Source organism: Nematostella vectensis, chromosome 15 (assembly GCF_932526225.1).
Source record: "Nematostella vectensis chromosome 15, jaNemVect1.1, whole genome shotgun sequence".
Taxonomy (NCBI): domain Eukaryota; kingdom Metazoa; phylum Cnidaria; class Anthozoa; order Actiniaria; family Edwardsiidae; genus Nematostella; species Nematostella vectensis.
Window position 1 is genome coordinate 1,279,736 of NC_064048.1, and position 20,956 is coordinate 1,300,691.

Sequence of the window (20,956 nt, forward strand, 5' to 3'; positions counted from 1 at the left end):
TTGTGGGACGATCTTCAATATCGAAATTTAAAGTCTGGGGTTTTCTCGAGAATCACTATTTTATAAATAATATTTTACGCGGTGCCCGAACAGCCTTAAGAAACGCATCCTTTTTTTTAGCGGTTTTGTCAGTTTGATAAAGTATTCAATAAAGTAGTATTAGTTAGTTTTCTTGTTAGACGATCTTCTATTTCGAAAAATTTAAAGTTTATGCTTTTCTCGATAATCACTATTTTAAATATTGTTTATGTATTGCCCCTAAAACCTTAAGAAACGCATCCGTTTTTGGCTTCGCGGTATAAAAAGAATTTGCCAGTCTAAAAATAGAGACTAAATATTGAAAATCGAATTTCATCATTATCAGTTTTTACTATGATTTTTGCCTAGCTGGGGGTTTTGGTGGTTGGGGATTTTGTGATTTTCTTCCCCGATATCTAGCTAGTCCTCGAGACATAAACAACGCTACGGTTAATCAGTTTAAGGGTAACAGTTATCCAGAGGCATTAAAAACATTTTAACGGTACGGTGATAAGAAGGTGGAGAAATGTCATTAACAGCCATTTTATGGCTGTGTAAATGATGTTGAAATAAAAAACATATTTCTTCTTTATGATGTTAGTGCGAGTAAATTAATAAAAGATAGGTCATGGACGCTCTCTAATTTGCTAAAAAAAACGTACTAGCATTCATTGACAGTCTGTAAAAAAGGTGAGATAAAGTCGATTCATTAACACATTCTTCATGTGTAAGTGGGACGTTTCCTCAGTTCCTTTTTCGCTCAGTTCAATACTTTTAGCTTTAATAATATAATTTATCAATTATTTTTTTCACTTTTTTTACCGACCTGTTCGTATTTAAAAATCTAAAGAATTTGGAATATTATTTATTCTGCATAAACCTTCTTAGTAAAGCTAGGCTACGCACTTGCCGGGGCAGAATCAGATTTTATCAATGTTTCCTTGTATGTGTAACTAAAAGATATGTAGAAAAATAACAACTGTGATGAGATAAAACAGAAACACCAACCCTCCCACTCACGAAGCTCGCTACAAAAAAATCTGTTTTAGTAATTTGGTTCAGCTTACATTATACCTTCAATTATCTTTCCGTCTGTAGACTTTGGAGGTCTGTTTCGATCTTATTTCTTGTATCGCAGCATGGTGTAGTATTAGTATGGCTAGAGAAGAATACATACATTTTATTGATGTAAGACAAAGCACCTGTACTTGAAACCTTTTTCTCCGATTTTTCAATGATTTTTTTGGTGGTATATTATTGCTTATTAGTCAACTAGTCTACTAGAAAACTTCTGTTATGTCATCACTAGATATGGCTGAGGTAGTTAAGGTAAAGGGCATACAAGATAATCACCGATACACACCGAAAAAGCTAAGAAATGGTAGTTAAACTTGTGCGTTCGTTTTGTTGTTGAGTGAAAAAAGGAGTAGATCAGTAAGATCGGGGCTGGAGAAGAACGGCTTGTTTTCCTTTAAACACAGAAATCTTTCGAGACAGTACACAGAACCCGATTATGCTAATGAAACCCTGCCTTTCCCGTCGATCAGAGACTTACTTGGCATGTGGTTTTGTAGGCTATGAAACCCTATGAATTCAATCTGCATAAGTAGTGATAGAATTTAATAATCAAAACAATTTAAAACGATACATGTTTTCTTGGCAGGAGTACTTTCTCGGATGGCTAAGCGTGAACGGGATACGTGGAGGGCGATGGGTCGAGATCTGGATGACTATAGCAGATGGTACCAGAGCAAGAGAGCTGTTGAGGGCTGTTCCACATGTTGCAGCACATGGTGGTAGGTTGCATGCAATGTGTTGCGAGTTGTAGGTCCACACAGCCAGCACATGGTGGTAGGTTGCATGCAACGTGTTGCGAGTTGTAGGTCCACACATGCCAGCACATGGTGGTAGGTTGCATGCAACGTGTTGCGAGTTGTAGGCCCACACAGCCAGCACATGGTGGTAGGTTGCATGCAACGTGTTGCGAGTTGTAGGTCCACACAGCCAGCACATGGTGGTAGGTTTCATGCAACGTGTTGCAAGTTGTAGGTCCACACAGCCAGCACATGGTGGTAGGTTGCATGCAACGTGTTGCGAGTTGTAGGTCCACACATGCCAGCACATGGTGGTAGGTTGCATGCAACGTGTTGCGAGTTGTAGGTCCACACAGCCAGCACATGGTGGTAGGTTGCATGCAACGTGTTGCGAGTTGTAGGTCCACACATGCCAGCACATGGTGGTAGGTTGCATGCAACGTGTTGCGAGTTGTAGGTCCACACAGCCAGCACATGGTGGTAGGTTGCATGCAACGTGTTGCGAGTTGTAGGTCCACACAGCCAGCACATGGTGGTAGGTTTCATGCAACGTGTTGCAGGTTGTAGGTCTACACAGCCAGCACATGGTGGTAGGTTGCATGCAACGTGTTGCAGGTTGTAGGTCTACACATGCCAACACATGGTCAGCCACACAGGCCTGTAGGCTGGGTTTTGGTTTAGGGTTTCCCGCGTCCCACCCCCCCCCCCAAAAAAAAAAAAAAAAAAGCGGGTTTTTTTTTTCAATACTCACCTAAAAATAGGATAGAAATTTACGTCGTGGGGAGGGGTGGGGGTCCGCACCACGCGCATCTACAGGCGGGTGCGTAAGGTGCGCGCGCATCGCCCCTTCCCCTCCCAACGCCTTGCCTACTAAAAAGTGGGTCATGAGACCTATGACTGCCCCCCCTCCCCCCCGCAAATCCTTGGTACGCGCTTGACGCATGGAGAAAACCCTAACTGCTTACTTCATCTATCAATTGGTACGGACAGTCAGAGTAATCAGAGTTCGCTCTCTCTTACAGGTGCGCAATGGTTAACGAAGAAGGCTGCCACTGCGAACATTGATAAGACAGAAACCAACATCTCCCGCCAAGCAAGCATGAACTATAAATAGTAATCGCAATAATAATAGCCATTAAGTATCTTATACACAGTTTATGCAAAAACATGATCGCTTATAATCTACTTGATAAGAATCAGCTCGATTGTCATTGTAGACTGTTTTTTATGTTTTAGAGTGTTTTCAAAGTACAAAGGGCTGGTTTAACAGTAGAGAATCTAGACATTGCAAGCCAGTGGAAAGACCAGTGCCCTTTAAATTTGAGCAAAGTTAATCACATTAGCTAATGTTGATTTATTTTTAACAAAATATGATGATCTATATTTTCATGAGTTCAAAGCTTGTACTTTTTTAAGTCACATTCTTTCAAACCAACAACCGTTTATTTATTCCTTCGTGAAATAATTAAATTCAACCTTTCATTTGTGAGAGTGTGTTATTCTTTGAGACTCTTTTCTGGATTGATATGGAGCTGGAATCTCCATTTGATGATCAACCATAATCCCCCTTTTATGTCCACCTTCTTCCCAGGTGCCATTGTACGAATACCCGCTTTTAACCAAATACTATATTTCTGCTTAATACATTTCTCTGGTTGCTTACCTCCTCTTAATTTTTGCCGAAATCTAGGAGGTTCTAGGTTTTATCTGGGAATTTTTTTGTTTTAATTTTAGGCTTTCAGTAAACGAATAGTTCACAAAAAAACTTTTTTCTTCCCCTTAACCTGCCCTTCTAAGCACAACAATTAGTACAGATATTAAACCATTTGTCTTGATTTTCTATTGTGCATTGTTTTTAAACATGGTGGTAAAGGGGGGGGGGGGTGGATGTTGTGGGGGGCTTCAAATAGAGATAGAGATAGATTGGGGATGACGGCATCATAGCCCAGCGGCAGTTTTCAGGGGATCGTCTCGTTCCAGGCCTTTTGGGAGAGCGACACACAAACTCAGGGCAAATTAGGGTCTGATTATCATTGAAATATCGCATACATCCGCATTATTTAAACATAAGGGTAAATCGATAAACTAATCGAGAAAAATGCCTAGGGTGGGGGGGGGGGGAGGGGCATAAAAACAGACGAGGGTGATCGTCAGGTTATGGTTATCAGGTTTTATTACCCCTAAGAGCGAGATAGCACATCGAATGTGGTCGAAGCAATTTCTAACCGTATGATATAATAATAATAATAATAATAATAATAATAATAATAATAATAATAATAATAATAATAATAATAATAATAATAGTAGTAATAATAATAATAATAATAATAATAATAATAATAATAATAATAATAATAATAATAATAATAATAATAATAATAATAATAATAATAATGAAATGAAAGCGTCAAACCAGCTCGCACATCCAGTGCTGTCATACCTAATGTGGTCGATGCATTGGAACTTGACAGACTTGAGAGAGATAGACAGAAAGGCAAGGAAAATAATGAGTGAAAATGGCGGGAAACACCCACTCGGATCAACAGCCCTCATATACCTCCCGAGGGCACTTGCTGGGTGTGGAATGAAGTCGGTCGAGACGAAATACAAGCACACAAAAATCAAGACGGCCCTGAAGCTCTACTCCAATCGGGATACAAGCATGGAAGTGGTTAGACGCTTTGAGGAGCTATCGTCTACCAAGGGTCACCAGTCCTGGTGAAGGAGGCCAAAAAATATGCAAGTGAACTTGCCCTATCACTCGAGCTCACATATCCAGGGCCCACTTGTTTTGGAGAAGACGGAGAAACCATCGCCACACATTACGGAAGATAGCTGATGGAGCAAGGCAAAGCAAGATGGAAGAAGAAAAATGGCAAGAAAAGTTACTCAAGAGCAGATGGGAAGATGAGGAGCTGGATAGACCAGGCTGCTTCGCGTGGATGAGAGAATGGCGAGATGCCCCCACCCACACCATTGCAGGCATAGTGGAGATGTACGAGCAGCAAGTTCCAACCAAGCTCTACTCGGCTAGGAAAACCTACACCTCGCCATCTGATGACATTATGTGTAGATTGTGCGGTACAACTGCAGAGAGCTTGGCCCATGTTCTCGCGGGCTGCCCAGCTCTCGCCCAAAGCAAGTATCTAGCACGACATAACGCAGCACTACAGATGAAAGATCTGAAGCTGATAGAAGCAACTCCTCCATGGTGCTCTACTATGGTACCGAAGCCCACCTACGAATCCCAGAATGCCAAGGCATTCTGGGACGTCCCAATGTTTGCAGAACACACTCATGTACTACAGAACAGGATTGACGCCCGCATTATAGACCATAAGCGAAAAGAAATTCTAGCGATTGAGATGGCGTGCCCGTGGATGGAGAACAGAAGGAAGAAAGATGAGGAGAAAACGCTTCAGCTCCGCTGAGATGGGAGCTGAAGCAACAGTACCCCGGCTATAGCATCAAGCAACACAACATAGTGATGGACGCGCTGGGAGATTGGTCCCAAGACGTGAACACCTCGATGAGGGAGATATTCGGCGCGCGTGGCCGTGATGTCCTAAAAGGATGCCGAAAGCAGTGCTCTCAAGTTCGTTAAATATTGTAAGGACGCTGAAAGTGCTAACAAGATAAACTTCTTACTGAACTTTATAGAGATTGGACTATTTGTATTGATTTATTTTTACATTTCTTAATTTTATGTTATACCTAGAATTTTGAAAGGGGTATTCTAAGATACAGTTTGGGTTACGCATGCGCCCCTCTCTGTATATAGGCTGACATACATATGTTGTACAACTGTCATAATAATAATAACAATAATAATAATAATAATAATAATAATAATAATAATAATAATAACAATAACAATAACAATAACAATAACAATAACAATAACAATAACAATAACAATAACAATAACAATAACAATAACAATAACAATAACAATAACAATAACAATAACAATAATAATAATAATAATAATAATAATAATAATAATAATAATAATAACAATAATAATAATAATAATAATAATAATAACAATAATAATAATAATAATAATAATAATAATAATAATAATAATAACAATAACAATAACAATAACAATAACAATAATAATAATAATAATAATAATAATAACAATAACAATAATAATAATAATAATAATAATAATAATAATAACAATAACAATAACAATAACAATAACAATAACAATAACAATAATAATAATAATAATAATAATAATTATAATAATCCAATTAATAATTGGAGTAAAGGCTGATTTAGACAACACGATTTTGTCGTATTCGACTTTCGGAGTCGGGCATCGTAGCGGCGTCGTAGGCTGATTTACACCACTCTACAACTCGGATTGTAGAGGTGTTGCCAAGTTTGCGGGCAATTCGCATTCGACTAGATCCTGCTGTCTAAATCAGCCTCAAGCCTGGCTTAAAAACTCCAAAAAGGTATTTTCCGGATTGCTTCATTGGCTTCTTATCATGATAAATCATTCTAATTTGGTACTTATTATATCTACGCCATTGCCTTGTTAACAACTATATAACAATAATTAAATTTGCCTACAAAGCCTATCGCGTTTAAATCACGCTAATTGCAAAACATTACTAATAAATCTCAATTTAGTTTAACCTTTCTGGGCAATTCTGATTGGTTGAATTGCGACAATAGCATCACCTTTCCATGCATATCGAAATTATGTTCAACGCAATTCCTTCCAGAACAAGAGTTTATAAAAATGGTTAGAACGTGTTCATTGGAGATGGAAACTCTCTTTAAGATTGCAATAGTGTATTTGCTTTGCTTTGCTCTAGTGCCGAAGGTCGTCGGGAAATCTGTAAATGGTTTGTATCAATCCTTATCTCGTTATATACAAAAACAGTTTCATCAACATCAAGATCAACAACTTTGAAAGAACTCATATCTTCGCATGGTAGATCCTCGCTAAGAGAGTGCGGAAATCCTCTTTCCTTCCTCTTCTATCTCTTTTAGAGTAGCGACCATACCTTGGGGTAAATCGTTATGAGTAAAACAATGCATATGTTTCTGTTAACGTTAGATAAAAATCAATTTAATTCTCAAAGAGTCTGTTTATAAACCACCGCTTTCTCAAAATATGCTTAAATCGCTTTGTAAAACTACTAGTTATCCAAAAGTATGTTTGCGGTTACCAAAGCCCTTGATTTGTTCTAAATTTCCCCTTTACACCTTTCCCTCCTCTCGACCGCGATATGAAGAATTTGGACGACACTCTACTTGTACTACGACCTTACTAAGCATTGCATACAAGAATACGGTCGCTCCTGGGAGAAGATTACCCTTCCTCAAGAAGTTTAACGCATGTTTTATCATCATATATGAAATACTTTGTACACAAGACGTTTATGACTCCCGCAGGGATTAATTTACGTTGCAGTATTTACTCGCTTAACCGCGGAGGGTTTATTTATTTCCTTGCTTCATAAGCACTTTTTTCTTGCAGTAGATGCTAGGAAGAGCAGTCACTTGACTCCGAATGCTATAAAGTATCTCGCTCCAAAACAGAATATTCAATCAAGTGCTCCTTCCCACAAACGATCAGAGACTGGAACAGTTTACCAGAGAAAGTAGTAAAGGCTGCTAATTTGATCACCTTCAGAGACTGGAACAGTTTACCAGAGAAAGTAGTAAAGGCTGCTAATTTGATCACCTTCAATGCATAATTTGATTGATAATGAACAGCAGAATTGACCGTTTCTTTCTATACTTTTTTGGTACACTTATATTTTTAACAAACTCACAAAATCTTCAGTGGCGAAGAAGAAGAATAATACCTGAGTCATGTGTTCGAGTTGAGCAGGTGCACGGCAGATGCGGCGTCTAATAAGAAAATGCGGTTTATATTTAAAATAGTTGTACCTCAAGATCCCTGAATAAAGTTTCTTCCTTGTTTTGTTTTTTATCAGAAACACCGCCAAAACATGAGCAAAAAGCGAGAAACACCCGTCCTGGGAGTGATCGCGTGACAACGCCAAAGGAATCCCGGTTAATGGGCTGTCAGCAGTGCTGCTCCCACTTGCATTCATGGTAAGTATCTCCTGTCAATCAATCGTCTCCTGTCAATCAATCTTCTTCTGTCAATCAATCTCCTTCTATCTGTCAATCTTCTTCTGTCTATCAATCGTCTCCTGTCAATCAATCGTCTCTTGTCAATCAACCGTCTCTTGTCAATCAATCGTCTCTTGTCAATCAATCGTCTCCTGTCAATCAATCGTCTCCTGTCAATCAACCGTCTCTTGTCAATCAATCGTCTCTTGTCAATCAATCGTCTCCTGTCAATCAATCGTCTCCTGTCAATCAATCGTCTTCTGTCTATCAATCGTCTTCTGTCAATCAATAGTCTTCTGTCTATCAATCATCTTCTGACAATCACTCGTCTTCTGACAATCAATCGTCTTCTGTCAATCAATCGTCTCCTGTCAATCAATCGTCTTCTGTCTATCAATCGTCTTCTGACAATCAATCGTCTTCTGTCAATCAATGGTCTTCTGACAATCAATCGTCTTCTGTCAATCAATCATCTTCTGTCAATCAATCGTCTCTTGTCAATCAACCGTCTCTTGTTAATCAATCGTCTCTTGTCAATCAATCGTCTCCTGTCAATCAATCGTCTCCTGTCAATCAATCGTCTCTTGTCAATCAATCGTCTCCTGTCAATCAATCGTCTCCTGTCAATCAATCGTCTCCTGTCAATCAATCGTCTTCTGTGTATCAATCGTCTTCTTTCAATCAATCGTCTTCTGTCAATCAATCGTCTTCTGTCAATCAATCGTCTTCTGTCAATCAATCGTCTTCTGTCTATCAATCGTCTTCTGTCAATCAATCGTCTTCTGACTATCAATCGTCTTCTGTCAATCAATCGTCTTTTGTCAATCAATCGTCTTCTGTCTATCAATCGTCTTCTGACAATCAATCGTCTTCTGACAATCAATCGTCTTCTGTCAATCAATCGTCTCCTGTCAATCAATCGTCTTCTGTCTATCAATCGTCTTCTGACAATCAATCGTCTTCTGTCAATCAATGGTCTTCTGACAATCAATCGTCTTCTGTCAATCAATCGTCTTCTGTCAATCAATGGTCTTCTGTCAATCAATTGTCTTCTGTCAATCAATCGTCTTCTTTCAATCAATCTTCTTCTGTCTATCAATCGTCTTCTGTCAATCAATCTCCTTCTGTCAATCAATCGTCTCTTGTCAATCAATGGTCTTCTGTCAATCAGTCGTCTCTTGTCAATCAATCTTCTTCTGTCAATCAATCGTCTCCTGTCAATCAATCGTCTCTTGTCAATCAATCTTCTTCTGTCAATCAATATCCTTCTGTCAATCAATCGTCTCTTGTCAATCAATGGTCTTCTGTCAATCAGTCGTCTTCTGTCAATCAATCGTCTTCTGTCAATCAATCGTCTTCTGTCAATCAATCGTCTTCTGTCTATCAATCGCCTTCTGTCAATCAATCTTCTTCTGTCAATCAATCGTCTCTTGTCAATCAATCGTCTTCTGACAATCAATCTCCTTCTATCTGTCAATCTTCTTCTGTCTATCAATCGTCTTCTGTCAATCAATCTTCTTCTGTCTATCAATCGTCTTCTGTCAATCAATCGTTTTCTGTCAATCAATCGTCTTCTGTCAATCAATGGTCTTCTGTCAATCAATGGTCTTCTGTCAATCAATCGTTTTCTGTCAATCAATGGTCTTCTGTCAATCAATGGTCTTCTGTCAATCAATCGTTTTCTGTCAATCAATCGTCTTCTGTCAATTAATGGTCTTCTGCCAATCAATCGATTTTTGTCAATCAATCGTCTTCTGACAATCAATCGTCTTCTGTCAATCAATCGTCTTCTGTCAATCAATCGTTTTCTGTCAATCAATCGTCTTCTGTCAATAAATCGTCTTCTGACTATCAATCTTCTTCTAACAATAAATCGTCTTCTGTCAATCAATCGTCTTCTGTCAATCAATTGTCTTCTGTCAATCAATTGTCTTCTGTCAATCAATCTTCTTCTGACTATCAATCTTCTTCTGACTATCAATCGTCTTCTGTCAATCAATCGTCTTCTGTCAATCAATTGTCTTCTGTCAATCAATTGTCTTCTGTCAATCAATCTTCTTCTGACTATCAATCTTCTTCTGACTATCAATCGTCTTCTGTCAATCAATCGTCTTTTGTCAATCGATCGTCTTCTGTCAATCAGTCGTCTTCTGACAATCAACCGTCTCCTGTCAATCAATACCCTTCTATCAATCAATCGTCTTCAGTCAATTAATCGTCTTCTGTCAATCAATCGTCTTCTGTCAATCAATCTTCTTCTGTCTATCAATCGTATTCTGACAATCAATTGTCTTCTGTCAATCAATCGTCTTCTGTCAATCAATCTTCTTCTGTCAAACAGTCGTCTTCTGTCAATCAATTGTCTTCTGTCAATCAATTGTTTTCCGTCAATCAATCTTCTTTTGTCAATCAATCGTCTTCTGTCAATCAATTGTCTTCTGTCAATAATTTTGTTACTGATTTGTCATCACTGGATAACGGTTGCTTTTTGTTGTTGTTATTTGACCACCAAATTTGGCCACTCAAAAGAGTCACGCGATTTCTTAGTGAATTGTTTCTCTGTTTGTCTGTTTGTAGGTGTCCTATCGTCACCAAGACCTGCACATGTTAAAGCCTCCAAGAAACCGCTTTAGTTTAGTAACAGCTAATCTACTATAGAAAACACCCTCTCAAGCATCTCTTTATGTAATCCTTGGTTGCTTTTTGTGTTTTGGGCTCCCTGTGGCTCCCTGAGTCAATTCCTCCTTTGACGGAGAAGGAGGAAGGCGTTTCAAATCCTCCACTTTGTTAAATGACAAATCTAGCGGCCGCGGCCGCCTTATTTCGGACAATACTCGAAGCCTCGCTTACATTTCTGATTTCGGCACCAGTCTGCACTCGCCAAGCGAAAGCGGAAATTGGGTATTATTGCGTCACCTAAAATTGTCCCAGAATACTGTTCGCTTATCAACTCGACTAAATCCCCCACACAACTAGAGAATTACGAATTAATGTCATTCTTTAAGTGAGTGTGAGTGAGTTTTTCGATTTGCCACAAGAAGCCCAGAACTTGAAAAACGCGATAAAGAGGTGATCAAGGAGAGGCCTGCGAAAAAGATAAGCTCACTTTTCGCGGATACCAGCGTTAATTTGTCCGTATAGAATGTCAGAATAACATGCAATTAAAGAATATATCGATAAACCACTACTTTGTTATTGCTTACAAATGAAAATACAGCGGTTCATTCGCAAGAATCCATAATTGAGGTCTGATACTTTATTGATTATATATTATTGAAAGTTTCTCAGTGACATGCTTGGATTTGCCGATAGAAGTGGATTCTTTGGGTTACTCGCTATTGTGATAAAGGAAGCCAAAGCGATAAAACATATTGTTTGTATGATCCCTTCTTCTGGGTTATTTATTAAGCATCTTATAGGCAATTAATGTGTACACGCTTTCGGATAATATTAGATTCATCCTATTACTTAGATTTTACTTGAGAAGTCATCACCGAAGCAAAATATTTTGAAGAAGAAAACAATGAGAGGAAAATTTTACACAATAAAAGTTCCTATCAAACTACGTTAAAAAAGTCAAGGTTTCGAAAACTATACACCTGGTTCATTATGCATTGCTCACAAATGGTGAATCTCGACGAACTGGAATCTTCAACGGCTCGGATATCCCTCACCGAGTCTCCTCGGGAATCCTCTCGGAGTGTCCTCTAGAATTCATGGCATACAGCGAGGGTACGAGAGCACAGGAAGTGAACGTGATTTTTATTAGTTTAATTTAATTCGACTTCTCCGTCTCTCTGTCTATATACACCTATTTAAAAAAAACTTGCACACGGTTGTTCCATGTGTCGTAGCCCGCAGTGCACCATGGGTATCAAATAGATGCGTAAATGACCATAAAAATAAACCATTTATGGTTTAAAAAGTTGTACCATTTAGTGGTTATGTACCTGTTAGCTTTTATATATATTTATATATTTTCCCGGATTCTGCAATTTATGCCTTACCCATGAGCCACGGCAGACTACGAAACATTGATTCTCAAGTGCAAGTACCATTTTTAAAATGGATGTAATTCGAAGATTACTATTCTAGTTTCGGCTTATCTAGACCCGTGCCTGTATTCCGTTGTGTGCAGACATTAACACTAACACTAAATTGTGCGCAGCGAAGAATTTTTTGTGGCGTTTCACCTTTTGTCGCTGTATTTACAATTCATCCCTAAGAAGAATAAAGACATTTATCATTAGCAAGATACGCTTTCAGGACGAAAGTTTAATTCAGCAGCAATTGGGCTTTTACAACAACAACAGCTACGACAACGATAACAAAAACGACAACGACAATGACAACGGCAGCGACAATGATAATAATTCTTAAAGCGTACGATCGTACTTTTCTTATCAAAATATTTTTAAACTCAATCAGTAAAATGGTACAATCCCGTCTGAAGGGAACGATATCGCTTATATCGTCATAGAATATCTCAATTTTGACTGTAATGGCCATAAATTTATTTTCTAAATATAGCTTACGTGGGTAATATTTTCGATATCCATTGTGTTCCTTTTATGGCAAAGGATTGGCTTCTTCTTCCATCTCTTGTAGAAGTAGTTCATCATCCAAGTCATCAAGGTAACGAGCATCGGGAACCTCCTGTCTCTGGGAGGATGGGACGGATCTTTCCTCATCGTCAAACGGAAGAGCTCTTTCTTCTTGCAGGGAATCGTCACCAACATCGTTGACTTGCTCGTATTCAGGGCGAGGGTGAATCAGCTCTTTAAACGCTCTTTTCTCCTCGAGGTGGGAAGGGTAAGGAGGCAAATTCTCGTAATTAAGGGGATTTTCATAGCCATCACCATCCTCGGCATAAGACGGATAGCGTCTTTCTTCGCCGTCAAACTCTTGGTGTCGTAGGCGGTCTTGACTATCCTCTTCCACTCCATGGAATCTGCCTGCCTCCTCATTTTCATATTGGAAAGACTCAGGTAAATAAGCCCCTCTCTCCTCCTCCTCATGGTGCTGTCCGGGTGGATAGACCCCTCTCTCCTCATCCTCATGGTGGTGTCCAGGTGGATGGGCCCCTCTCTCCTCCTCCTCATGGTGCTGTGCAGGTGGATGGACCCCTCTCTCCTCCTCCTCGTGGTGCTGTCCAGGTGGATGTACTCCTCTCTCCTCCTCCTCATGGTGCTGTCCAGGTGGATGGACCCCTCTATCCTCCTCCTCATGATGCTCTTCAGGTGGATGGACCCCTCTCTCCTCCTCCTCATGGTGCTGTCCAGGTGGATGGACCCCTCTCTCCTCCTCCTCATGGTGCTGTCCAGGTGGATGGACCCCTCTCTCCTCCTCCTCATGGTGCTGTCCAGGTGGATGGACCCCTCTCTCCTCCTCCTCGTGGTGCTGTCCAGGTGGATGGACTCCTCTCTCCTCCTCCTCATGGTGCTGTCCAGGTGGATGGGCCCCTCTCTCCTCCTCCTCATGGTGCTCTCCAGGTGGATGGACCCCTCTCTCCTCCTCCTCATGGTGCTGTGCAGGTGGATGGACCCCTCTCTCCTCCTCCTCATGGTGCTGTCTAGGTGGATGGACCCCTCTCTCCTCCTCCTCATGGTGCTGTCCAGGTGGATGGACCCCTCTCTCCTCCTCCTCATGGTGCTGTCCAGGTGGATGGGCCCCTCTTTCCTCCTCCTCATGGTGGTTTCTAGGTGGATAGGCCCCTCTCTCCTCCTCCTCATGGTGCTGTCCAGGTGGATGGGCCCCTCTCTCCTCCTCCTCATGGTGGTGTCCAGGTGGATGGGCCCCTCTCTCCTCCTCCTCATGGTGCTGTCCAGGTGGATGGGCCCCTCTCTCCTCCTCCTCATGGTGCTGTCCAGGTGGATGGACCCCTCTCTCCTCCTCCTCATGGTGCTGTCCAGGTGGATGGACCCCTCTCTCCTCCTCCTCACGGTGTTGTGCAGGTGGATAGGCCCCTCTCTCCTCCTCCTCACGGTGCTGTCCAGGTGGATGGGCCCCTCTCTCCTCCTCCTCACGGTGCTGTGCAGGTGGATAGGCCCCTCTCTCCTCCTCCTCATGGTGCTGTTCAGGTGGATGGACCCCTCTCTCCTCCTCCTTATTGTGGTTTCTAGGTGGATGGATCCCTCTCTCTTCCTCCTCATGGTGCTGTTCAGGTGGATTGACCCCTCTCTCCTCCTCCTCATTGTGGTTTCTAGGTAGATGGATCCCTCTCTCTTCCTCCTCATGGTGCTGTTCAGGTGGATGGACCCCTCTCTCCTCCTCCTCATTGTGGTTTCTAGGTGGATGGATCCCTCTCTCTTCCTCCTCACGGTGCTGTGCAGGTGGATGGGCCCCTCTCTCCTCCTCCTCATGGTGGTGTCTAGGTGGATGGATCCCTCTCTCTTCCTCCTCATGGTGCTGTTCAGGTGAATGGACCCCTCTCTCTCTCTCCTCATGGTGGTGTCTAGGTGGATGGATCCCTCTCTCTTCCTCCTCATGGTGGTTTCCAGGTGGATGGACCCCTCTCTTCTCCCTCTCATTGTGGTTTCTAGGTGGATGGATCCCTCTCTCTTCCTCCTCATGGTGCTGTTCAGGTGGATGGACCCCTCTCTCCTCCTCCTCATTGTGGTTTCTAGGTGGATGGATCCCTCTCTCTTCCTCCTCATGGTGCTGTTCAGGTGGATGGACCCCTCTCTCTTCCTCCTCATGGTGGTTTCCAGGTGGATGGACCCCTCTCTTCTCCCTCTCATGGTGCTGTCCAGGTGGATGGGCCCCTCTCTCCTCCTCCTCATGGTGATGTTGAGGTGGATGGGCCCCTCTCTCCTCCTCCTCATGGTCCGGTCCAGGTGGATCACCCCCTCTCTCCTCCTCCTCATGGTGGTGTCCAGGTGGATGGGCCCCTCTCTCCTCCTCCTCACGGTGCTGTGCAGGTGGATGGACCCCTCTCTCCTCCTCCTCATTGTGGTTTCTAGGTGGATGGATCCCTCTCTCTTCCTCCTCATAATGCTGTTCAGGTGGATTGACCCCTCTCTCCTCCTCCTCATTGTGGTTTCTAGGTGGATGGATCCCTCTCTCCTCCTCCTCACGGTGGTGTCCAGATGGATGGGCCCCTCTCTCCTCCTCATCATGGTGGTGTCCAGGTGGATGGACCCCTCTCTCCTCCTCCTCATGGTTGTATTCAGGTGGATGGACCCCTCTCTCCTCCTCCTCATGGTTGTATTCAGGTGGATGGACTCCTCTCTCATCCTCCTCATGGTGATGCCCTTGTGGATGGGCCCCTCTTCCCTCCTCCTCATGGTGGTGTCTAGGTGGATGGATCCCTCTCTCTTCCTCCTCATGGTGGTTTCCAGGTGGATGGGCCCCTCTCTCTTCCTTCTCATGGTGGTTTCCAGGTGGATGGACCCCTCTCTTCTCCCTCTCATGGTGGTTTCTAGGTGGATGGACTCCTCTCTCTTCCTCCTCATGGTGCTGTTCAGGTGGATGGACCCCTCTCTCCTCCTCCTCATGGTGCTGTTCAGGTGGATGGACCCCTCTCTCCTCCTCCTCGTGGTGCTGTTCAGGTGGATGGACCCCTCTCTCCTCCTCCTCATGGTGCTGTTCAGGTGGATGGACCCCTCTCTCCTCCTCCTCGTGGTGCTGTTCAGGTGGATTGACCCCTCTCTCCTCCTCCTCATGGTGCTGTTCAGGTGGATGGACCCCTCTCTCCTCCTCCTCATGGTGCTGTTCAGGTGGATTGACCCCTCTCTCCTCCTCCTCATGGTGCTGTTCAGGTGGATGGACCCCTCTCTCCTCCTCCTCATGGTGCTGTTCAGGTGGATGGACCCCTCTCTCCTCCTCCTCATGGTGCTGTGCAGGTGGATGGACCCCTCTCTCCTCCTCCTCATGGTGCTGTTCAGGTGGATGGGCCCCTCTCTCCTCCTCCTCATGGTCCTGTCCAGGTGGATGGGCCCCTCTCTCCTCCTCCTCAAGGTCCTGTCCAGGTGGATGGGCCCCTCTCTCCTCCTCCTCATGGTGCTCTCCAGGTGGATGGACCCCTCTCTCCTCCTCCTCATGGTGCTGTTCAGGTGGATGGACCCCTCTCTCCTCCTCCTCATGGTGCTGTCCAGGTGGATCGGCCTCTTCCTTTCTTTCGCGACCATTTTCGATTGGTTGAGCTCTTTTAAGGGCGTCCTCTTCTTTCTTCGCATCTACTATATTTGCTCCTTTCTTCAAAGTAAATTGAACACCGTTTTCTCCACTTTTTTTCTCGTGAGTAGGTGACTCACGAGATGAATCGATTTGCTCTTCTTCCCCATTCATGGCGATATCCGCTCTTTTTGTTTCCGCTTGGTTGTCGCCTGCTCCTTCCATTGTGGAGGCATTGTCGACAAGAGCAGATCCTGTAAGGAAATGTGAGTGAAATTACATCGGCTCGCTTATCCTTATTCATTCGTTTTCTTGTCATAAGAACGTCTAAGCTTCAGTTGAGGCCGGGCCGTTTTTAATTTTGAAGAATTTTCAGGGTCTCAGAAAATGTTGTGAAGGATGTTAAAATTTTATTTTATATAACATCATAATACTCAACGAGTTTAGGAGGAGAATAGCACAAAATATCGTTAGAATAATATGCAACATGGTCATTACGTTTACTCGTTCTCAGTCAAACGCGAAGGTCAAGACAAAAAACGCTTTTTGTGGAACGCCAATTAAATGGTTTCCATGGAGAACGAACGTAAATCATCCATTTACTCTTAACTTTCCCAAAAAAAGGTTTTCGAAACTCGCTTCGATGGAGAAATTTTTTAAAAAAGCTAAGGGGCCCAATCAGAGACATTTGGCGTGAGACATTTTGTTCTAAGATAAACCACGCAAAATATTTACCTAACTCAGGGATCCCTGTTTAATTAAAGAATTACTTTGCTCGTAATTCGAACATTTCCATATCACATGACAATATGCATGACAACATGCCAAATATTGAATTTATTTTTTAATGTTTTTCTGTAAGGTATTTTTGAAGCTATGTTTTTTGGATAAGCAGTGTGTTTCAATCTTGAATTATTAGCATACAAATTCTACCAAAGTAATGGAGCCAGGTGCGCATATCTAGAATAAATTAATATTCTTCTATAGTATTCTTTTCTAGTTTTGCCCTTAATCTAACGTTCCAAAAGTTAAATAACTTTCGATCTTTCCCTAGTTCAAAAGGTCGCATGCCAATAAAACAAAAATGTAACGCGTAAAATATAGAAAATTGTCAGAAAAAAAATCATTTTTATTCTTAAAGCAAGACAGAAATTAATAGCCATAATTTCTTATGGCAAAGAAAAACGTTATGAAGGTATGTTTTGAGAAGCCCATGTAGAAAATGTAGCGAAAGAGATATCTGAATCACAAGATACTTTAAAGCGGTTTTAGCAAGCCATATAATTTTACCTAAAGCGTTGTTTAAACGACCCCTAACAAGTCTGAATATCTCACTAATCTACCGGTCACTCTTTTCGCTATGCCCATACACCAAAATTGAATTCAAATGAAAAAAGAAAAATGTGATCAAAATTACCAAACACTGCAGCTTTTGCATATTTGACCTATCGTAAATATTTCATGTGCTTCGGATCTCTCTCCTGTGTAGATTTCACAAGTGTGAAACGTTGAATAAGTCACCGTACCGTCAGAAATTAAAAAAAAACTATGAATGTCATTTAAGGCTTGTTCTCTCCCCAAGTTTTATCATATTTTTTTCTTTAAATCCATCTTCTTTTCGCGATTTATTTGAAAAAAAAAACTCCTAACTCCGAAGTTTTATGATTCAACAAGAAAATAATAGAAAAAGTCAGCCCCAGCCGATAAAGATAACTCTATTTCTCTACTCTACTGCAAATCCACAATAGCTTGTCTGTAGTCTTTCTAGTTATAAAACTCTGTGGATTGATCACAAATGACTTGTGCTGATCAAGAAACTAAAGTCTCCATAAACTCCATAGCGTTTTAAGTGTTTACCTAGCTCAGAAAACAAATGCAAATTGAGGATTTTAAAGTATTATAAACTTACCATATTTCAATGGCAAAGGTCTTGCAGATATACCATTAGTCAAAAAAAGGCTGAACACCAGCAAAAAACGGCTCCCGCTCGCCATTTCACCAGTCTGATGTCGGGAAGTTTTAACATGTAATTGCTATATACGCAATCACATGATCAGCCCCGCCATATTGTCAACTAATGAGTTCGAGCGTTTGTAGCGTCCCGCTAGCACCTGTTATGAAATCTCTTTCACTTGACTTATTGTTTTGGAATTCCCTTTAATAGGATGATTTGTATTTGAGGCATTCATGCAGACAAATGGGTAACGCATCTGACGTTATTGGTTTGTCTCTATGGAGATCCGCGGTATGAGTTTTGTCATTTCCGGCAGATTTCTATGGGTAACAATTTATTTCAGAAAAGTGTCGTTTTCCTACCCGGCTTTGCAAAGCCATAATGTGATTTGATACAATATTCCCAGGAGCCTGCTAAACAACGGTTATTTGCAAGGGAACATCAAAATAACGATCTACGAATGAAGTCTGATACGTTATTGATGATATTCGATTGAAAATATCTTAAAAACGCCTAGTTTGAAGGCCGCATTAACTTCGCGTAAAATTCAGCCGTATAAAATGTTTACAATTTTATACATGGTTAATTCGGCGTCTAAAACCATTTTATACGGCCGCTCAAATTAAATACGGGTCTGCGTGATAATACGCCTGGTCCAGCCGCATAGTACCACTTAAAATGCATAAGTTATTATAATGAATGCAAATGTAATAAACTGGCAGAATCCGGCTATAAGACGGCGTTGGTTTTAAACGCTGAATTGGGTTCCAGCCGTAGCAAAAAGTTAATTGAATTATGAAGTCACGCGAAGGATTATCCAGCGGTCTCAAATAAAGTTTTAGCATAACCTTCCGCCCGTGCGCTTAACCACACCATTGAACATTGTATTTATTGGTCTTCTTCTTTTTTCCGAGATCAAATGGCGACGTTCAAGAAACCCACGTCTCGATAAGCTCGCTATTTTAAATTCCGCAAACAGAACACAAATTTCGTTTTTGCCAATTCACATGCCTGCTTTTCAACGCGATAAAGCATAATACTTCATGTAGCTATCGATATGGTTAGGGTTTGGGTTAGGGTTAGGGTCAGTGTCCAGGACACACTATATTGATGGCTACATGAAGTTTCAACCCGCGAAACGAGCCATGTACCGCTGTCATTGTGATAGCACAGGCACTTATGGCTAGCCCACTAGAACTAAATTATTTACATACGCCTAATTAAATACGGCGTCTAAAGCCACCGCTATATTTACGTCGACTAAAATTAGAATTTTTTACGGCGCGGTGTTTGCGGCCTTTTAACTAGGCCTTAGTTACTTTCTTGAATTAGCCGATGGAAATGGATGCCTTTGTGACTCGGCATTAACGGAAACGCGAAATATATTCAAAATTGTAAAAGCAGGGTGTCTCTTGGAGGTTTCTTTGAGATGTGACTGATAATTTAGAGCGGATGGCCTGTTAGATGATACCGCGGATTGGGATGGGTTATTTTGTCTCTTGTCGGTGAGACGCGCAAAAAAACTTATTAGAGAATAATTTCGCTCGTAATTCAAACATTACCATATTGCATGAAAACAAGACAACTAACTAATGATACATATTTATATTATTTTGTTTTTGTTTTATTCTTTTCTGTAAAGCATTAGAAACAAAAAGGCCCACTGGATCAAACTGACACGTTCGTTATTGTATTTGTCAATCAAATTTCATGATTGTTGCTTCTACATTTTGCTGTGATACCATAGTTCTACCATAGAAACTTGTTGATTCACAAAAAAGCGACTAATCCTAAAGGCATCAAGTTGTCATTCAAGAATTAGAGTTTTTTGTAAGAAATAAATCAGATACGTCTGATTTGCAGCATTTAAAATGAGCCCGCGTTTGAAGGTGAGCCACACAGAGAGACCACAACAACAAAACATGCACGGCTGTTTAATAAATTACGGTCAGTCTATTTTTTTTAAATCATGGTCGGTTTGCATACCTATCCTAAGTGATCAAAGAAAAAAAACTTTTTTAGCTATTAGAGGTTGAGGAAAAAAAGAAAAAAAATATACACCCCTGGTGGGACTCGAACCCACAACCTTTGAATTAGAAGTCCAACACGCTAGTCCATTGCGCCACAGGGGCAGACGAAAAATTTAAGTTGTTAATTGTTTATTTAAACCATGACAAAGGGCATAGCAGCAACTCTCGCATCTTATTGAATGTTCCTAGAGCATGTCTTCGATAAAATTGCAAATAACGATCATTGCTTTTGTTTTCTGCCTTTCCTACTAAAGAAAGATCTTTCTTTAGTAGGGAGAGAGAAGTCATAAATTCCGTTGAGAAAACCCCCCCAAATCGTTTATTACACGTGAATTTGACAACAACAAGGCATGTTCTAAGTTCTAAGGCAATTTTATTGACAACATTTCACAAAAAAAAAAAAAAAACGCTTTACTCGACCGATCTCAGAACAGCCAAATTCCGAGCTACGACAAGCAACCATTGCCTGGGCTACCTGTGACAAGCCTTGGAGCGACATTACAACTCTATCACGAACGAGAAGACAGTGAACAGAGACAGCGAGCAGATCAAGAAATCAACTGTAACTACTACAAGATCATTATCCATCTTCAAATAAATGTTCTTTTAAATTAACAACATGGTCTTTGCAAGGATATAGTAATTTACTGACAGCATAAAAAAAAATATGTATTTCTTTTCAGCTCCTATTAAAATTTGGAATACCATCGCACCACAGTTTAAGGGTGTTCGGAAGTTAGGTTGCTAGGGAAATTTAAAATTATCGTAGATTTGTTAGAAAAAGAGTTTTGCTGAAATTGGTCAAGTGGACCATAGTGACTTTTGCGCTATTAGTAACCATTACTATATAAGCAATCACCACACGGGCTACATATTGATGACATCTTAGGTGACGTCATGGGATGACGTCA

The 20,956-nt window shown here is 41.4% G+C and overlaps 1 protein-coding gene, 1 non-coding gene and 1 pseudogene across 2 annotated transcripts; 1 reads left to right on the forward strand and 2 right to left on the reverse strand.

The window, feature by feature from the left end:
* Nucleotides 1-3,989: 3,989 nt before the first annotated feature.
* Nucleotides 3,990-5,474, forward strand: LOC116606810 (annotated as a pseudogene).
* A 5,843-nt stretch (nt 5,475-11,317) lies between these two features.
* On the reverse strand, nt 11,318-18,159 carry LOC116606811 (sarcoplasmic reticulum histidine-rich calcium-binding protein). Its single transcript, XM_048722945.1, has 3 exons — nt 17,971-18,159; nt 12,482-16,315; nt 11,318-12,167 (listed from the first exon to the last, which is right to left on the reverse strand). The coding sequence occupies exons 1-2, from the start codon at nt 18,053-18,055 to the stop codon at nt 12,516-12,518; spliced, it is 3,885 nt and encodes a 1,294-aa protein (XP_048578902.1). The 5' UTR covers nt 18,056-18,159; the 3' UTR covers nt 11,318-12,167; nt 12,482-12,515.
* Nucleotides 18,160-20,073: 1,914 nt separating this feature from the next.
* On the reverse strand, nt 20,074-20,147 carry Trnar-ucu. The gene has a single exon. It is a non-coding gene; the product is annotated as a tRNA-Arg (tRNA).
* Between the last annotated feature and the right edge of the window lie 809 nt (nt 20,148-20,956).